The sequence below is a fragment of the Lepidochelys kempii genome, chromosome 2, assembly GCF_965140285.1.
Source record: "Lepidochelys kempii isolate rLepKem1 chromosome 2, rLepKem1.hap1, whole genome shotgun sequence".
In the NCBI taxonomy this organism is placed as follows: domain Eukaryota; kingdom Metazoa; phylum Chordata; order Testudines; family Cheloniidae; genus Lepidochelys; species Lepidochelys kempii.
In genome coordinates, this window is record NC_136381.1 from 232,524,048 (window position 1) to 232,543,952 (window position 19,905).

The window sequence follows — 19,905 nt, forward strand, 5'->3', positions numbered from 1 at the left end:
TATCGAACCTAGACCTTCTCCACTGCAACTTGAGACCATTGCTTCTTGTTCTGTCATCTGCCACCACTGAGAACAGCCTAGCTCCATCCTCTTTTGAACCCCCCCTTCAGGTAGTTGAAGGCTGCCATCAAATCCCCCCTCACTCTTCTCTTCTGCAGACTAAATAACCCCAGTTCCCTCAGACCTCTCCTTGTAAGTCATGTGGGGATCCTCAAACAGTTACAATCCATATTTGATGGGCACCACATCCTGAAAAAAATAATTGTTGAACTTCGTCTTCTGGCCATCAGACAACCCCCCCCCCCCAATCTTTCCCAGCTCATCATCAGAAGCAAGCTCCACACAGACTAGGACCCATGAACTCAAAGCAGCACTAGACCCTGCCAGTACCCACTGCTATGACGATCAATCCCCCCTTCTCTCTCCCCATCTTTCAAGATTCATGGGTCCTACATGAATACAACGTGTGGTATACTCATCCAGTGCACTAAATCCTCCAACAGCAACTATGTGGGTGAAACCAGACAATTACTGTGTTTTGAATGAACTCACACAGAAAAAATGATAAAAGAGAAAAACACCATATCACCTGTGGGCAGACACTGCATAAGTGATCTTTCAATACTTGTCCTCAAAGGAAATCCGCTTAACATCTTCTAAAGGTGAGCGTGGGAGCTTAAATGTATAACTCCACTAGACACCACGGACTGAACAGGGACACTGGTTTTATGTCTCATTACAGCAATTTGTCACACACCACACTGTCTGCTACTCTTAATTGCCTACTTCAAAACACTTTGTACATAACAATCTAACTCCCAGTTGCCCACTTCATTTCACGTGACTACTTCCAACATGCATTACCTCTACTGCTGTACAATCTGTCCCATCTTGTATTTAGCTCAGACACTCTGCTTCCTTTCCCAGACCTGAGGAAGAGCTCTGTGTATCTTGAAAGCTTATACCTTCCACCAGCAGAAAGTTGGTCCAATAAAAGATATTACTTCACCTACCTTGTCTCTCTCATAACCTGGAAGCAACATGGCTACAAGAACATTGCAAAGTACAAAAGTTAGACATGTGGCAAAAAAGTTGGCCAATAATACTAGGAGACAGAGTTAACTGTTATCTATAAAGAATCAAGCTTAAAAATAACTGACTACATGCTTCAGGGTATTGGGAGTGGAGTGGAAACTAAGGCACCTTACCTGAAGCTTTCACCTCTTGCTCCTATTTATTCAAACCATCTGATATTTCCTTTTTCATATCCTTCTTTCTGTCATCCTAGCCCACTACAGGCCTTCTGACCCCATAAATACTGTGATGTATTGAAGCAAGATCTCAGGTTCAGCTTAACTGGGTTCTAGAGAGCTATGCTATTAAAATCTTGCATATTCTGTGGACTCCCTGGTCAGATGTACTCCAGAGGTTTTGAGATCCATGCTTACCTTCAAAGCCCAAGGAAACTCTGAAGTCATGTGTTGAAAACAGCAGCTAGCCCAGCAGAGATTGTTAGCACTACTGAGACTCCACAATGTGTTCCAGGAAAATCAGTAGGTAATTTGGATTTGGGAAGAGGGACCTATGTACCTGAAAATTTTCAAAACTAAGTAAGTTCTCTAATTGGGTTTAGTCTAGTTCTTTTTTTCTCTGAACTTATTTATTCATCCCTATAAAAGTATTTTTATCATCATCTTTTCTAGTGTAAGGGTTCCGGTGGCACCTTAAAGACTAACAGATTTATTTGGAAAAAGCTTTCGTGGGTAAAAAACCACTTCTTCAGATGCATGGAGTGAAAATTTCACTCCATTTTCACTCCATCCAGCTGAAGCAGTGGTTTTTTACCCACGAAAGCTTATGCCCAAATAAATCTGTTAGTCTTTAAGGTGCCACCGAACTCCTTGTTGTTTTTGTGCTTACAGACTAACATGGCTACCCCCTGATACTTTTCTAGTGTATCTTTCTGATATTCCTTTCGCATTATAATATCAGAATTGATTTACAAGAATGTAAATATGCTTTGTATAAGCCAAAGACTTCTGTGTATTATAAATTCCTTTGAGGAAATAGACTAGAAAGATTTTCAAGTAAGCTAAATGTTTATTTTTTAACATTTTAGTTTGTTTACTGTGTACACATTTTCTCTTTGAATGCTGCTTTGCTAATACGTAATGTTATTCAGCATGCAGAACCTCATTGAAAGTGTATTATATTGGCTAACTAATGCAGTTTACATTAATGAATATTTTACTGGTAGTCTCTAATGCTTAGGACACACTGAAGTGATAATTCAGTTTTGCCAGTAGAGGATATTAATAAACAATCTGCTGGGGAATGTGCTTATGTATGTTTTAATAGGGACTGCCCTCTCATTCTGTAGTAAATCTCAGAGAAGGTCAGTTTTCAAGAGCTTTACAGTTTATTAAAGAAAACAGCTTTTTAATCCAGTCTTCTGTTGGAAGTACTTAAAGCTAATGTTCCTTAGGCCAGGTCTACACTACAGAGTAGGGTAGACATAAGGCAGCTTACATCGACCTAACTCTGTAAGTGTCTACATTATAGCATTTCTCCCGCCGATTTAAGTCCCCCACTACACTGACCTAATAATTTCACTTCCACAAGAGGTGTAGCGCTTTGGTTGATGTAGTTAGGGCGATGCAGTGTCTGTATACTGCGTTACTTACATTGCCTGTCAGGCTGGATTCTCAGCTCAGCACAGAGCTCCCAGCTGGGAGCCCGGCCACCAGGTGCTGAGAACCTGGGCTCTCGGTTCCCTGCAGATCTCCCAGCTGGAGCCCATGGGCAGCCGGGCTCCCAACTGGAAGTTCTGCGAGTGCTGAGAGCCCAGGCTCTCAGCACCGGGCAGCCAGGCTCCCAGCTGGTAGCTCCACACCGAGCTGAGAACCTGGGCTCTCAGCCCCACCCTCCTACCCCTCTTAAGCCGATGCAAGTGCTTCTGGTGAGGACGTGCACCACCGACAGAAGGAGGGTAGTGTGGACATGAAAAACCGCAGTACAGTAGAAACTCAGAGATGAGACTACCAGAGTTATGGACTGATTGGTCAACTGCACACCATGTGAAACTGAAAGTAACCAATAAGGCAGCAGTAGAGACCCCTGCGCCCCTCCAAAAGAGCAAATACTGTTATGTGCCTCTATTGCATCTTAAAGGTAGGCAGATCTGGGCTGCCTGTCCCCTCCGCCACATATGGGGCAGCCACTTACAGCTAGGAGGTAAAGATGCTGGGGCTGCCAGCCCAAGAGAACCAGAGCCAGCAGAGCAGGAGCAGCGCTGGGGTCAGCATCACTTTCACCGCCCCTGGGGGAGGGGGATGCACTCACCCTCCCACCCCTGGCCAAGAGGGGGACATGCTGTTTTCACCCTCCCTCCCGTGGCTGGGAGGGGAACAAGCTTGCAAACTCGGTCCAACACAGGGAAAGAAACAGCCTGCAAGGAAGCTGCTGGTGCTGTGGAGGGAGCTCAGCTGCTGCTGGAACCTGGCCTGAAGTGTCAGCTGCTGGATCTAGAGCCCGAACTGTGCTTTGTTCAGAGTTACGAACCTCCATTCCCGAGGTGTCCATAATTCTGAGGTTCTACTGTAATCAATGTGGTAGCTGTAGGTCAACCTAACATAGGTTGACTTAATTGTGTAGTGCAGACACGGTCTTAGTGTAATATTTACTGTTTCTATCTTTAGATGTAATTAATGCATGGCCAGTGCAAATTAACCAGAGGTGTCAATGACTCTCTGAATGTTTGAGGACATTTTTCTTCATTTCATTGACATGAAGGCTGTCTCTGTTGGTTTAGATAGTAATGGTCCTTCAGTTATGTAACTATCCAGAAACCATTGTAAAAGTTGAAACACTTGCTGAAATTGCAGAATATCTGAAGCCAGCAAATAGTTCTAAGAGAGACATGCTGTCAAGTTCCTCTCTCTTCTGAGAGGGGACAGCGGTTAATACAGATGTATAATGTCGGCATTTAGATTAAGTGAATGCTCTTGCTGTTTATGCTGGAAAATATTTTGTTTTAGGTAACAAAGTTTAAAAACTCACTGTTGCTTCATGAAAAATCAGAAAAATATTCACTTCGAAGACAGTTCTGCTTACATAATGGATGGGGGGGTTGGAGTTTTTTTGCATTTCTCTTCCTCTTCTTATTACTCTGGATATTTACATGGAAACGAGATTTTAGTTTTTAAGATTTTACCTGTTTCTCTGTCTCACTTCTCATTTAAAAATATCATCCCTTGTTTGTGGTTTGACATTACAGTTGGCTGATGTGAAAATGATTAAGAGATCACATAAAGAGTATTGGGATTTTAGGTGAATACAGATTAGACAAGACCATAAGGAGCTAAGATCTGGTTTTCATGTGAATATTTCTAGTGATATAAAATCAAAGAAGAAATATTTACTGTAAGATAAATACAGTAACTCCTCACTTAAAGTCCTTCCGGTTAATGTTGTTTCGTTCTTACGTTGCTGATCAATTAGGAACATGCTTGTTTAAAGTTGCGCAATGCCCTCTTTTAATCTTGTTTGGCAGCCACCTGCTTTGTCCACTACTTGCAGAAAGAGCAGCCCGTTGCAGCCAGGTGGGGGGGGGGGCTTGGAACCAGGGTTGACTGGCAGCCCCCCTATCAGCTCCCCGCTCCCCTAAGTTCCCTGTGCGACAGCCACCCAGCAGACTATCAATTTCCGGGCAGTTCAGCTGTTCCTCCGCCTACTGCCATGTGCTGCTCCTGCCCTCTGCCTTAGAGCTGCTCCTCCTGCTTGCTGTGCGGGGGATGGGTGAGGGGGAAATTGGTGCTAATGTCAGGGTATCCCGCTTCCCTCCACCCCTCCTTCACCCCATCCACAGAGTGGGAGAGGGGGAGACAACGAACAGGACAGGGCTCAGGACCGAAGCAGCAGCAGCTGCTGTCTCAACTTGCTTATCTACTTTAAAAGGCAGTGTACTTAGAGTGGGGTCAGCGTACTGAAAGGGGTAATGCACGTCTCTCTCTCACACACAAGGTGTGTGTCTCGGTCTCTCTCTGCCACTCTGTCTCCCCTCCTTCCATTCATGCTGCCTTATAGAGTGTGAGGATACATTAACAACAGTGTTTTAACCCTTGAGGGCTCAGCCAAGTGCGAGTTCATCATTTAGCAGTAAGGCATTCCCTGCTTTTTCCCACTCTCTGACACCACCACCTCAACCAAGCTTCACAATCATCATTGTACAGTATTAAATTGTTTACAACTTATACCGTGTGCGTGTGTGTGTGTGTATATATATAGTCTTTTGTCTGGCGAAAAAAATTTCCTGGAACCTAACCCCCCCATTTACATTAATTCTTATGGGGAAACTGGATTCGCTTAACATCATTTCGATTAAAGTAGCATTTTTCAGGAACATAACTACAACGTTAAGCGATGAGTTACTGTAGATCAGAATGGCTTGAAATAGAATATATTCCAAAGTTTAAAGTGAAAATTCAGCTTCTCTTTAAAACAATATTAGGGGTGGGAGTGATGCATATACGCCTCAAATATAATAAAATACACAATTATTAATAATTCCTTCTTCAGATGTTTTATGCAGTTCAGTGGACAGATTAATGCGCTAATGTCTATACAGAGGTTTGAAGATGAAAAGTACTATATAAAATATTAGGTATTACTAATTATTATTCTAGACCATACTCTAGGTCTTATATTTGACATGGAATTAGACTGGGGGAATATGATAATTATATCCTTCTCAGCGCCTTCTTCAGAATAAGCTCAGAGCATTGTGTAACTTTCTGGGGGGGCAAAGAATCTATTTCACTGGTCTGGCCTCCGAGAAAGATGAACCCAAACAGGGACTTCAGAACTGTCGAATGGAAAATACTGCTCACTTTAATACTGTCAATGGCTTTTTGCAACTAATACAGTGCTCTCTAGAATCTAGATCTCTCCTTTTCCAGTATTGTCTGCATAGGTCATTATGGCATGCAGACATCCTAGGGAGGACATTGGTATTGGAAAGCTTATTCCCAAACTGGTCAGTTGTAGAAGAGAGAGTTTTGTGTTGGCCATGGTGGAAGCTAAAATAGGCTTTTAGGGTTTTGGTTTTTTTTAAATTTGCCCTTCAAGTGCTCCTGCCACCTTTCAGCAACCATTCTCACAGCTCAAAGCCACTAGCTGACACAGTTTTCAGCTAGTATTATATACACAGTACCTTCCCTACCCTCCCAAGGGGGGAAGCAGGGAAATTGAAGGTGTTTATACCATCTGTATATGACTACAGTTCTCAATGTTCTGAGAACATTGGAAATCTAATGGGTTTGTCTGCTAGATTTTACTAACAAGGCATAATAGTGAGAGAGCCTATTATTAGCTGGTATTTTGCTCAGAAGATGTTTAATCTATATAAGACGTTATTGATATAAATAAATTACAAAAAGACTGAAATAGCCTGCTCTGTAAGATAGGTCTGACTCTCCCTCACAGAAAAAATATATTGTGTGCATATGTATATTTAATGAAGAGGATGTTTTTCTTTAGCTAATTATATGATATGAATTACCAGTCTACTTCAACTGGACCATTGTTTTGTAACATTAATCATTTGACATAAGCTATATTCCACTTTGAAGAGTTGGCCTAACTGACTTACTGTATTTAACTTGTTTCAGAGTAACAGCCGTGTTAGTCTGTATTCGCAAAAAGAAAAGGAGTACTTGTGGCACCTTAGAGACTAACCAATTTATTTGAGCATTTCCTTGGAGAATGCTCTTCCTAATCCTAAAACCTCATTCAAAGCCTTCCGTTTAAAAGCAATCAGTCACAGGACAGGGTTTCTCCTCAGCTTCAAAACATACACTGCCTTGCCCAGCCTCCTTCAAACCTGGTTATTTTTCAAACATAAGCAAACCAAACATAGGCAGTTCCTCAGTTCACACTTCTCAGCCAGCTCCCTGCTCCTTCTGGAACACCTGCCCCAGAGCTGGTGCTAGGCATAATCAAACTAAGCAATTGCTTAGAACACCAATCAGCTCAAGGGGGCCTCCTATTCACTTTTTATTGTAAAAACTTGCCTGTTTTAGTCTTGGGGGTAGGATATTCCTGATTAGGGACCCCAATGGGCTAGTACTAGCTCTGACCACCCCCTTACTCCAGGACCCCACTACTTGAGCTAGCTCCATTCCTCTGTGGCTGCTCTCCAGTCAGAGCTTGTCCCAATCACTCCTTCCCCATTCCTGGCCTCACAAAACATTCCTTATAATACTCCGGGGCTCCAACTCCTGAAACTGGACCCCAGATTTTCCCTCTCCAACTCAAACATTCATTTCACGTAGCCCAAGCATTCCAGAAACCATTTCCCAGGACAGATACATTCATTGACAGCACAGAGGGTTCCCTACGTCCCACAGGAACAAACCCTTAATCCCAGTCCTTCTCAGTCCTGTGCAGTGGGGCCAAGGACACATACTCTGTCTCACCAGGCACAATCAATATAAATCGCATCTTCTTCTCTGACCCTTATTAGTGTTTTTTTCCTGTAGCTGCTCCAGCTCTCCTTTCAGCTGGCTCATCTCATAGGCCATGTCTATACTACAAAGTTAAGTCGACTTTATGTAAGTCGACATTGAGCCTCTGATTTAAGCAAGTCAGTCTTGCATGTCCACACTATGCTCGTTGTGTCAACAGAGTGCATCCTCACTAGCAGGGCTTGCATCGACACATGGAACACTGAACTGTGGGTAGCTATCCCACAGTGGTGCCTTCCCCAGCATCATGCTCCTCTGCCAACTGGTCCTGTGAAGGGATGGGCTCCAGGCTTAAAAATATATCTTGGCTGTCGGGGAGAATGGATCCTCTGCTTGCCTGCCCCACATTCTCCTCTTCCTCCTCCTCGTTGTTGCTCAAGTTCTCCCAGGGCTCCTGGGAGGTATCCAAGGACTGTTTTGGGGTAGTGGTGGGGTCTCTGCTGAAAATCGCATGCAGCTCCTCATAAAAGCAGCATGTCTGCGGGGCAGAACCAGAGCAACTTTGTCTTCTTTTGCCTTGTCTTCTGGTACACTTGCCAAAGCTCCTTTATTTTCACGCAGCACTGCTGCAGGTCCCTGGTGTAGTCCTTTTTCCCCATCCCCTGCAGGATCTGGGCATAGATGTCAGCGTTTCTTCTGCTGGATCGGAGCTCTGCCTGCACAGACTCTTCTCCCCACACAGCAATAAGATCCAGCACCTCCTGTGTACTCCATGCTGGAGTGTGTTTTCGGCCTTGAGTCTCCATGATCAACTGTGCTGGCAAGTTCTTCGCGAGCTCTTCTGATTTACGGGAGATAATGCTGCCCACTTCTTATTTACAATGTCAACTGAAAGTGAGAACAAGTGTTCACATGCCACTGTTATAGCTAGCTCTGCAAGGTATTTATGTGCCAGATATTCTAAACATTTGCATGCCCCTTCATGCTTCGGCCACCATTCCAGAGGACATGCTTTCATGCTTATGACAGGTTCTGCTCAATAACAATGCAAAGCAGTGAGGAGTGACACATGTTCATTTTCATCAACTGAGTCAGATGCCGAAGCAGAAGGCTGATTTTCTTTTTTTCATGGTTCAGGTTCTGTAGTTTCTGCATCAGAGTGTTGCTCTTTTAAGACTTCTGAAAGCATTCTCCACACCTCATCCCTCTCAGATTTTGGAAGGCACTTCAGATTCTTAAACCTTGGGGCGAGTGCTGTAGCTATCTTTAGAAATCTCACGTTGGCACCTTTCTTTGTGTTTTGTCAAATCTGCAGTGAAATTGTTCTTAAATCAAACATGTACTGGGTCAGCATATGAGACTGCCATAACATGAAATATATGGCAGAATGTGAGAAAAACCACAGAGCAGGAAACATACAATTCTCCCCCAAGGAGTTCAGTCACAAATTTAATTAATGCATTATTTTTGTAACAAGCGTTACATTTGTAACTTGCATTTGCACAATAAAGAAATTGCACTCCTGTACTTAAGTGAGTATTGTACACTTTGTATTCTATATTATAATTGAAATCAATATTTTTAAAAATGTTGAAAAACATCCAACAATATTTATAATTAATATCAATTGGTATTCTGTTATTGTTTAGGAGTGTGATCAAAACTGCGATTAATTGTGATTAATTTTTAAAAGCGAGTTCATTTGTTTTGAGTTAATTGCTTCAGTTAACAGCCATTAATTGACAGCCCTAATTCCTATGATAGCCCTAAACAATACTGCCATAACTGCAGCCTCCATTGTACCCTTCTCATAGGCACTGTTCCTTTGAAGCCCTGCCTGGGTCCCTGTTGCACACTGATCGGACCAAGGCCCTAAACAGTGTTTTATCTCTGCCACCAGCTTCCGTTCCCCTACTACCCTCCTCTGCGTCAGTGCCCCACCTGGGAAATTATTTCCCTCACTCTTAAGGCTCTCCACCTCCACAGACACCATCTTTCCCAAGTTTCCTCTTCAAAGGGCAGAACCACCTGATGTGTCCCATTTTCGCACACCTGAAATACTAAGGCCCCCTCCTACCCCTCCTGGTCCAAACCTCCCAGTAGTCTCACCACTACCTAGGGCAGGGGCGTGTGCAGAAATTTAAATCTGACCCCTTTTGGAGTTCGCTCTTCCCTGCCCCAACCCCCTCCCACTCCAGCCCCAACCCCGGTCCTGACCCTGATAGGAACTAGCTCTCCCCCGACCCTGGCCCCCAGAGCAGCTCGCTCTTCGCTGCCCCTTGGCCCTGGGGCCGGAGAAGTTCTGTGACCCTGACAATTATTGGGGAGGCCGTGCCATTGCTTTCCTTCCCTCCCCCTTTGCGCACCTCTGACTGGGGCTCCCAAATCTTCAGTGTCAGTCTACATTCTTACAGTTTACATTCTTAGTGGGGCTGTACCTTCTAATGTCCTTACCCCTGCCCCCCCCACAACAAAAGCATACACCTCCTGAAACCCTATCGTCCTTGCTCCTTCTTGAACTGCAGTAACTTGCGAGGTTCTATGGTGGGTCTCCCCGATTTCTACGGTGCTATCCTGTGACAGACTCGATATGAAAGCATTATTGGAAAACATTAAATTAGATTTCTGATCCAGTTTATTGGTTCTGAACTTTAGGATCTTGGGTTGTTGGCCCTTGCTATGTATTAGAGATTGATTCCATGCTTAACATCTCATTAGAATAAGCACATGAAAGCTGAAATCTGCAGGGAATTTGCCAAATCTGTGAAGATATTTCTGCTCCAAATCTTTATGCAGATGGCTCTATTTGTGTTTTCCATATTACAGGGCTCCAGTCTCCTATTTTAATACCCAATATCACCATTAGACACAAAATGAGACATTCACAATTTTTATTTTATGGGCACACTTGATATCATTTACATCTCAGGCTACCAGTTTTGTGGGCACAGTTAGATAGTTACACGCATGCATACACACACAAACACACACACACACAAACACACAGGCACACAGAGCTTGAACTGAACCTGTAGTTTTTGTGACCATGAAACTCTGGTTACTTAGCTCATCTAGTGTGACCCCTCTGTATCTTACAGAACTTATTCAATACATCATCCCCCACCAATGTCTTATTTATCCTGGTCTTGAATAGCTAAATTGATGGTGCCTTTTATGGTCTCTTTTCCTCCAGTTTAAGAATATTTCTTTCATATGCAGCCAAAGCTTTTCCTCCTTTGTCCTACAGTCTTCTGAGGCTGTGATTAATTCCCTTCTTTCATTTATACTCTCACTTTGAAGGAGTTTTCTAGACTGTTATTGTATCCCCTTTGAGTGTTATATTTTGGAGACTATGAAAATATGGTTCCTTCAGACTCTTTTCATATATCTTGTCCTCCAATGCTTGTACTAACCTGAATATAGTCTTATGTTTTTCTGTATTTTTCCCAAACTATGGAAAAAGAACTATATAAAATATTCCAGGAAGAGTTGCACCAAAAAGTAAATCAAATGCCAGGATATAAAGGTTCCTAAGGAGGATACATATGTCAGCTGGATGACTTTGCTATGCTGATCAATATTTAATAGTAGATATTAAGTTCAGATAATTAAGCCATCAAGTTAACCGTCCCATTAAAATGAACATGGAAGCTAATACTTTTCCAGGGCAGTATCGTTCCCGTCTATTTGGCTGCAGACTCAAACAGTATTGTAACAATTGTCATTGTCCAGTCTAGCTGAACACAAAAGGAAGGAAAGAAGTGTTTTGTTTTGCTTTAAAAAAGAGGTGATTATGTGAATATTGTTAAATAGGCGGTAAATCAAAGTAGGATAAAATTAAAATCTACAGTTTCAGTCAGTATTAAAACTTATTTTAAGCATGCTGCATCATTCTTATAATATGTTTAAACTTCTATTTTATAACTGTTAAACACACACTATATGCTCATTCTGGCAGTATTGTTATTTTTAGACTTGAATTTCTTGATGTAAAAAATTAATATTTAATGCACATCAATCTATTTTCTCTTCCAGATTCCTGTCGCAGTGACACAGATAAGTTCAGCCAATCACCCAGTGAAAGTGGGACTGTCAGATGCATTTGTGGTGGTGCATAGGATCCAGCAAATTCCCAGTATGTAATAAAAATTCTGTATGATGTGAACTAGTGTGGAAGTGGGGAAGCAAATTTTGCATGGAAGCGGATTTAACTGAACAACAAATCACTTAGCTAATTTCAGTTTGTTAATTCAAATGCAATTTTATATGATTTACAGATCCCACTGTGGCTTTCTGTTTTTTCTCTTGAACTGATGACTTAAGTAAAATAAAATAATTAAAGAGTCAGACAAAGTAAAATAAATCAACCACACAATTCTGTATTCCATATAGGATACTCCACCTTAGTTGCTGCAATATGTTTCTTTATTAATAAATGGAAACAAATAAATTGTGCATAGAATGCCCTTGTGCCCAGGTGAAAGATAAAATCATGCTTTCAAAGTTGGATTTTTTTTTCTCAAAACACATTCCACACTGTAAATGTCAGACCACATACCTTCCTTTCAGTGAGAGGAAGGGAGAGAAGACACAGAAATTAACTAGTATTTTGTGTTTGCATAAATCTTTTCAGTTACACTGCAATTTGCATTTTTATTTTCTCTGAGGTTAAAGGTGTTATCAAAGCTTTAAAATACTCACCTTACTTAAAATTAAGACTAGTCATCACTCCTTATTTTGTTATCACTTGGTGTTCGTATACCTTGATCATAGCTCGACTTCAGTTGCACCATTAAGGATTCCAATGCACACTTCATTTTCTAGGTGTGCGTCTTTACATACATACTTTGGGCCAGATTTACCCATTACACCTTAGGGAAGGCCCCTGGCAGCAGGATATGCTTGGAAAAAAGCTGCAGTGAAACAAGCTGCCCAAGACTGTTCCTAGTGCTTTGGGACTGTATAAGCAGTCTCCAAAGTGGATAATGCTGGCAGGGGTGTGGCATAGCCAAACTTGATGTGAGCTGACCTGATTCAGCCCATCCCCAAAGCAGCCTACAGGCTGAGCTACCATGGAAATTAAAGCTGCATTCAACACTTACAAATGCCTTTTCTATCCCTGCACCAGCAGGAGTAAGTCTGACCTGACACTTTTCAGCTATATGAGTGGTTTAGGGGGGGAGGGGTTGTTTGTTGTTTTTTTCCCTTGATTTTATGAAGTGACACTAATTTACCAGCTCACATATTATAGAGTGTAATTTTAAGTTTATTCTGTTCATTTTGTCATCTCTGGTAAATGGCAGATGAGCAATCTGGAAATTGGTGAGAGGCTCTAAGCAGTGGAATTGTATCAGCTATTTTGGTAGTTTCCTTTCTACACTACCTACTGTACTCTTTAGGTTGTGCTACTTTGACTTCTTCACTTATAGGAGAGTACTATTTTGTGAAGGATGGAAATTCTTGGTAACTCTGTTGCTTACTAGCTTGAAGTTCTTGAGGGAGGTAGTAGTATTCAAGGGAATGGGCAATTTGCAGTTGGCTTTCCTGGAGTCAAATAGTGCTGTCAACAGAACAACCTTATATTCGTATGTGCCAGCAATATAATTGTATCCTGACAAAACTGTTAAATAGTGTTGGCCTGTAAAGAGCCAATGTCAGCTGCTCTTTAAGTATGCATGTTCTTGCATTCTTGTCTTTCAGAGGTGTTAAATCAACCAGGGTTCCAGTCAATTACTGCAAAAGTGAAATAAAATAATAGTAGTTTTAGTTTATTTATTGGTTCTTTAGGACACAGAAAGAATATAAATTGCTGCTTACTTTGTCCCTGTAGAAGGCACAGAGCTCCTATAGCTGTTTTATGGGTTCTTGTCTAATATTTTAGCTAGGACTTCGCATCAACTGGCTAGACAGGATGGAAAACTGTAAAATGGAATATGAATTTCACATAGGGACTCCTTTATAACCCTATTAGAAAAGAGCTTACAGTTCATTTGTGTTGATTTATATGTTAAATGTTCAGCACCCTCCAAGTCGTACTCAATAACTGGTTGACTTCATCCTGCAAAGTTGGGGAAATGCCCTCAGTCTTCTTCTACTGTTGCTTTTTCTCTTGATGCTTGAAAAGCTGTTTTTTCAACCTGCTCACTTGGTGCCACTTCCATTTATGGCAATGGGACAAGGGCATATTTCCTGTAGAATGATAATGAAAATTAAGTTCAATGCTACTTTAAGTGAACTCCCAGCATAGATAGCTAGTATACACTCATGGCAGATCAGTCCCATTAGTGACTTGGAAACAGAACATCATCCAGAGATAGGTTTGGAATCTATTTCAACACTTCAAACCTGCTTTGGTATATTACAGAGGGTAAATGAATTAGAATTTGGATAGATCGCAAGTGAGGTTCCTTGCATTGTCTACAATAAATGCTTCTTCCAGTAAAATGAAGCCTTTGGCTTTGAATTGAATGTATACTAGTGTAACTGTCCAGAATCTGTTCTCAGGCATAACAGTATAAATCCAGTATAATTATAATGAGGTAAATAACATTCTCTAGATATACACAAGTGTACAGTAACTGAGTGCTTTCTCACTGTAAGGAACAAGCATTTTCCTTTCACAGAGCCGTAGAGATGTAGCACATAATATCTGCAGTGTGTTTTTACATTGTTCAGCCAGTTGAACTTCTCTTGACTGAGCAGAGCTCTCTTTAAATACACTACTAGGTGTTTGACCTTTTGTGTACCTATAATCCTCGTTAGTCTTTGTCAGAAGGATTCACTTTCTCTATATATGGCATTTCTGGCATTTCCCTCTATAGTACAGGCTAATGGGTGTGAGAAATCTGAGGTGAACCTCACTTTACCAGGACCTTTATCGGACATATAATCAAAACTTTTCCAGATGTTCTAGCATCAGTGGGTGCAAATTCAAAATGCCAAAAGTGAAATTTCTTAGGCTTATTTCCAAAATTCTTCATTTGGGTCAGTTCGTCTTCTGTTACACAAGAGAGTTTATTCTTTGGTGGCTTCTAAATGGTAGGCAGCAGCTGATTTACATTTGATCTTTTCAACTTGTGTCACTATTGTTCAGTACAAAATGTAGCCATGGTATGTTAGCTATTATTAGGCACAGACAGATAATAAGCTTTTGTATTTAAAACAAAAAAAAGTACAATCAGCAATTCAGTTGGGAAAATTGGAGACATAGTGGTACAGTGATAAATTTTGTGAATCACTGTACTGATTTCTCTACACTGGATGTCTTATAGAACCACATCTGGTTTATTTGGAGCTTTTTTTTGTTGTTTTTCTTCTACCAGCCCCCCAAAAAATTAAAACCAAAAGTATTTTCAGAGTTTCAATGGGATAATATTTTTTAAATGATTATAGCCATATGTTCATGACTTCAGTATTCCAGCAGGGACTGACATTAAAGCTGCTGTCCTCTATTTACCTCAACAATTTTGAACTAGTTAAAAGGCTTAATAAGTCTGTTTTTCAGAGGTGTTGAACATCTTTATTTCCCACTGACTTTAACTGGAATTATGGGAACTCAGCACCTCTGCAAATCAGGGTCTACAACTTCAGGATACCAACCTGCTTTTTATGGAAGAAAATTTAGAGCTAACAGCTGGATCTTTCAAACATTGGCCAAAAAAGAAAATATATTTTGTAAATATTCATGAAACAACACATTTATTCCAAAGTCAGGCAAAACTGCTTAATGTTGATGGATAAACATGCTTCCCTGAAAATCTGGTTTGGAGATATTTCATTTTTGTTATGGTTGGTTATTTCCTCTAAAAAGCATTTAAACAAGACTGGAAAAGGTTTGTTTATAAGAATTGGGAACAAAACTGAAGGATTTTTTTTTCTTAACAGAGAAGTCTTCGTCTTAGTATTTAGACAAGTATTAGAGGGGTAGCCATGTTAGTCTGGATCTGTAAAAGTGGCAAAGAGTCCTGTGGCACCTTATAAACTAACAGACGTATTGGAGCATAAACTTTCAAGGGTGAATACCCACTTTGTCGGATGCATGTAGTGGAAATTTCCAGAGGCAAGTATAAATATGCAAGCAAGAATCAGGCTAGGGATAACGAGGTTAGTTCAATCAGGGAGGATGAGGCCCTCTTCTAGCAGTTGAGGTGTGAACACCAAGGGAGGAGAAACTGCTTTTGTAGTTGGCTAGCCATTCCCAGTCTTTGTTTAATCCTGTGCTGATGGTGTCAAATTTGCAAATGAACTGAAGCTCAGCAGTTTCTCTTTGAAGTCTGGTCCTGAAGTTTTTTTGAAGTCTTTAAATCTGCTATTGTGTGTCCAGGGAGGTTGAAGTGTTCTCCTACAGGTTTTTGTATATTGCCATTCCTAATATCTGATTTGTGTCTATTTATCCTTTTACATAGGGACTGTCCAGTTTGGCCGATGTTCATAGCAGAGGGGCATTGCTGGCGCATGATGGCGTATATTACACTGGTGGATGTGCAGGTGAATGAATCGGTGATGGTGTGGCTGATCTGGTTAGGTCCTGTGATGGTGTCGCTGGTGTAGATATGTGGGCAGAGTTGGCATTGAGGTTTGTAGCATGGATTGGTTAGAGTTACTATGGTACGGTGTGTAGTTGCTGGTGAGAATATGCTTCAGGTTGGCGGGTTGTCTGTGGGCGAGGACTGGCCTGCCTCCCAAGGCCTGTGAAAGTGACGGATCATTGTCCAGGATGGGTTGTAGATCACTGATGATGCATTGGAGAGGTTTTAGCTGAGGATTGTATGTGATGGCCAGTGGAGTTCTGTTGGTTTCTTTCTTGGGCTTGTCTCGCAGCAGGAGGCTTCTGGGTACACGTCTGGCTCTGTCGATCTGTTTCCTTATTTCCTCATGCGGGTATCGTAGTTCTGAGTATGCTTGGTGAAGATCTTGTAGGTGTTGGGCTTTGTCTGAGGGGTTGGAGCAAATGCCTCCGCGCTTGGCTGTAGACAATGGATGGTGGGGTGTGTCCGGGATGGAAACTGGAGGCATGAAGGTAGGCATAGCGGTCAGTGGGTTTTCGGTATAGGGTGGTGTTAACGTGACCATCACTTATGTGCACCGTGGTGTCTAGGAAGTGGACCTCCCGTGTGTATTGGTCCAGGCTGAGGTTGATGGTGGGGTGGAAGCTGTTGAAATCGTGGTGGAATTCTTCCAGGGTTTCCTTCCCATGGGTCCAGATGATGAAGATGTCATCAATGTAGCATAGGTAGAGAAGGGCCATGAGTGGACGAGAGCTGAGGAAGCATTGTTCCAGGTCAGCCATAAAAAAGTTGGCATATTGTGGGGCCATGCGGGTGCCCATAGCGATGCCACTGTTCTGGAGGTATATATTGTCACCAAATTTGAAATAATTGTGCATGAGGATAAAGTCAAGGTTCATTCACCTGCACGTCCACTAATGTAATATATGCCATCATGTGCCAGCAATGCCCCTTTGCTATGTACATCGGCCAAACATGCATCTGACAAAGTGGGTATTCACCCATGAAAGCTTATGCTCCAATACGTCTGTTAATCGATAAGGTGCCACAGGACTCTTTGCCAGCGTTTAGACAGTTTATCTCAATTGATGGCAATCATCATTGGAAGGATATATCATTCGCTAGTTATAGTTTTCCTGTTAATGGTGGGATAAAGCTATGTACAATCCATTCACAGTCTCATTGTCTAAGGGAAACCTCAACAGAGGAAATGGGCATCAGAGTTGTTTGGATTTAATTCACTCATTGGTTTCTTATCAAACAAAACATGAAAAGTGGTACATTTAGTGATGGGTCAAGCTTGGAATTCAGTTCTGATAAACAAGCAAAGGTCTAGATATGCATGTGATTCTGGAAAGCGACCATTTTGTCTGATATTAATGTAAGTGTCTCTTCTTCCATCCCCAAAGGCTTGGCAGTAGCAACTCTTTGTTCTCTGTCTACTGCATTCATTTACCTGGGATGTTTCCTAGGATTTGCCCCATTGCTATTGTAAAGCAGTTTGGGGGCTTTGGGGGGGATGGGAGAGTGAGTGGGACGTGGAATTTTGGTAGACCCCTTTTTATTGTATTTTATTTTATTTTATTGTTCCTGTTGGTTGAATATTTTCCTAGCCTAAATACTGTGCAGCGTTGCTAGTACAGAACAAGTGCTACATTCCAGATGTAGCTGAGTTTGTGTGAGGTGTGAGAGCATATCCAGGACACTATAAGAGGGATGTGCCACCATAAGAAGGATGAGTCTGGCAGTGAAAGTCAGGTAGGAGTTGGCTAATGCGGGTACAGGATGTCTCTGTTCTGTCTATAGACAGGCTGAATGTTCTTTAAATTAACTTTTCTGTCTTGCAAGAAAGCACACTATAAGTCTTAATACCTGTCTTCAGGTTAGGTATTGCTGTGACTGGCAGTAGTTCTGATAGTCTGGCTAATTCTACAGCTGCTCTCAGCAGGTCTTTTCCTTTTCTTTCTTCATCATCCCTGCTATATCAATTACCAGCTCCTTGCCCCTCTGTTGCCACCCTCTCTTCACTGTTCCTTATTCTTTTTTCTTCTCTGTCAGACCAGCCCTTTCTTTCTACTCCCAGGCCATTCTCAATCTTCTTCTCTCTCTACTGCATTCCCTTTTCCTACTCTCAAGCTTTATTTCTACACCTTGGTCTATCATCTCTGCTCCTAAGTCCCTTTTCTCTCTCTCTTTTCCAGGACACTCCTTTTTCAATACCTTTTTAAAATAATTGTTTTAAAATTGCTCATGTAGAAAATAATGAAGAAATATTGTCTTCAACCTGACACTGTGTTCAACTCTAAAACACCGAGCAAGTGTCCTGCTTTCTGAGTCCACACTGCACTGAGAATCGTGGTCCATAAGTGCAGTGTAAAATGATGTGAATTCTCAGTTTTTCCTACAGCCTCACAGTGGGTTGCTACTCCATGCTGGTCTTTTTATTGGAAACAATGGTTGGGATACTCCTATAATGAAGGCACATAAATGGCTGGACTTTGTCCCAGTGATGTTTCACACTGGGCTCTGTTAAGGCAGGTTCATCTATTTTAGGAAGTGTGGGCTGAGACAACCCAAGGTTTAAAAACACTGAAATTACTCTACAACACTGGGTATGCAAATAAAAATGAAAGTTTAGTAATCAATTAACAACATTCCAGTTTCAGTGCAATTAGTGCCACTCAATATATAGTTAAAAGGAGTACTTGTGGCACCTTAGAGACTAACCAATTTATTTGAGCATAAGCTTTCGTGAGCTACAGCTCACTTCATCGAATGCATCCGATGAAGTGAGCTGTAGCTCATGAAAGCTTAAGCTCAAATAAATTGGTTAGTCTCTAAGGTGCCACAAGTACTCCTTTTCTTTTTGCGGATACAGACTAACACGACTGCTACTCTGAAACCTGTCCTATTGAGTGTTTTCCCCAACCAGCTAAACTACACGTGGCAACTGTGTCTGTTGCGGATGGCTTTTCTACATTACTCACAAAACAATTATTTGGTGCTTAATTCATTGGCTCACTCATTGACAGATTATCTCCTCTATGTGTCCTCAACTGCCACCCTTTCTCACCATGATCTTATAACTTTTGTTGAACTGAGGTTCAAATTCCTCCAACTGCTGGTGACTTTGCAGTGTTTTGAGTAACTTTAAAGAATGTTAAAAATGACTGTTGTACAAAGAAGGACCCACATCTCGGCTGGAGGTTTAGGGCTTGTCTACACTGCCTTGCAGTTCAGATTATGGGGAGTGAAGAGCAGTGTGCACCAAAGTGCTGCACTGTAACTGCCCTGTGTAGATACTGAGGGCATGAACTAAACAGCTCCTCATTGTGTTAACATAGTCCTCTTCAAACAGGATTACATTAATGCTAACAAGGAACCTTTTCATTCACACCTAATGCATCCACATGGGGGAGTTATAGCACAGCCCTTTGGTGCACTCTGCTATTCACACCCCTGTAGTCCAAGCTGTGGGGCAGTGTAGACACAACTTTAGACACACATGCATAATTGTGTGTTATCAGGAAGCAGCACTTCCCTAGTGTCGAACAGTAGATTCTTGTTTGTAGATTCATTAGTTAATGTTAGTAGTTTACAGACCTTTGAAGATGGAAAGTGCATGAAGTGCTGAGGGTGAATATTACTTTGAAAATAATCTTCAGGCCTTTCTGACTCCTTTACATTGTTTAGGAGTTGGCTGCCAGTCATATGGGACTAACAGCATGATCAACCCAGAATTCATACTTGCTCCTATGGCATGAAGATCTCAGTTGCTCACATATAGTACTAGTTGCTGGATTTAAAGGTCACTTTGTACTGAGATTTGCCCCACCCTCTTTTGTAACTTTTATTTGATTTATAAATTGCTGGTAGTATAAACTGAATATCCTTCATAGCTTGTTTATTTCGTACTGAGCTGTCATACTCATTTG

General features: G+C 41.6%; 1 protein-coding gene across 2 annotated transcripts in view; it reads left to right on the forward strand.

Annotated features, from left to right (window-relative positions):
* PLXDC2 (plexin domain containing 2) overlaps positions 1-19,905 on the forward strand; it is a 418,561-nt gene that overhangs the window by 311,301 nt on the left and 87,355 nt on the right. For both annotated transcript variants that reach the window (XM_073334185.1, XM_073334184.1), the window contains exon 7: positions 11,499-11,598. In XM_073334185.1, the coding sequence (XP_073190286.1) occupies positions 11,499-11,598 (100 nt within the window). The remainder of the gene's footprint in view (positions 1-11,498; positions 11,599-19,905) is intronic.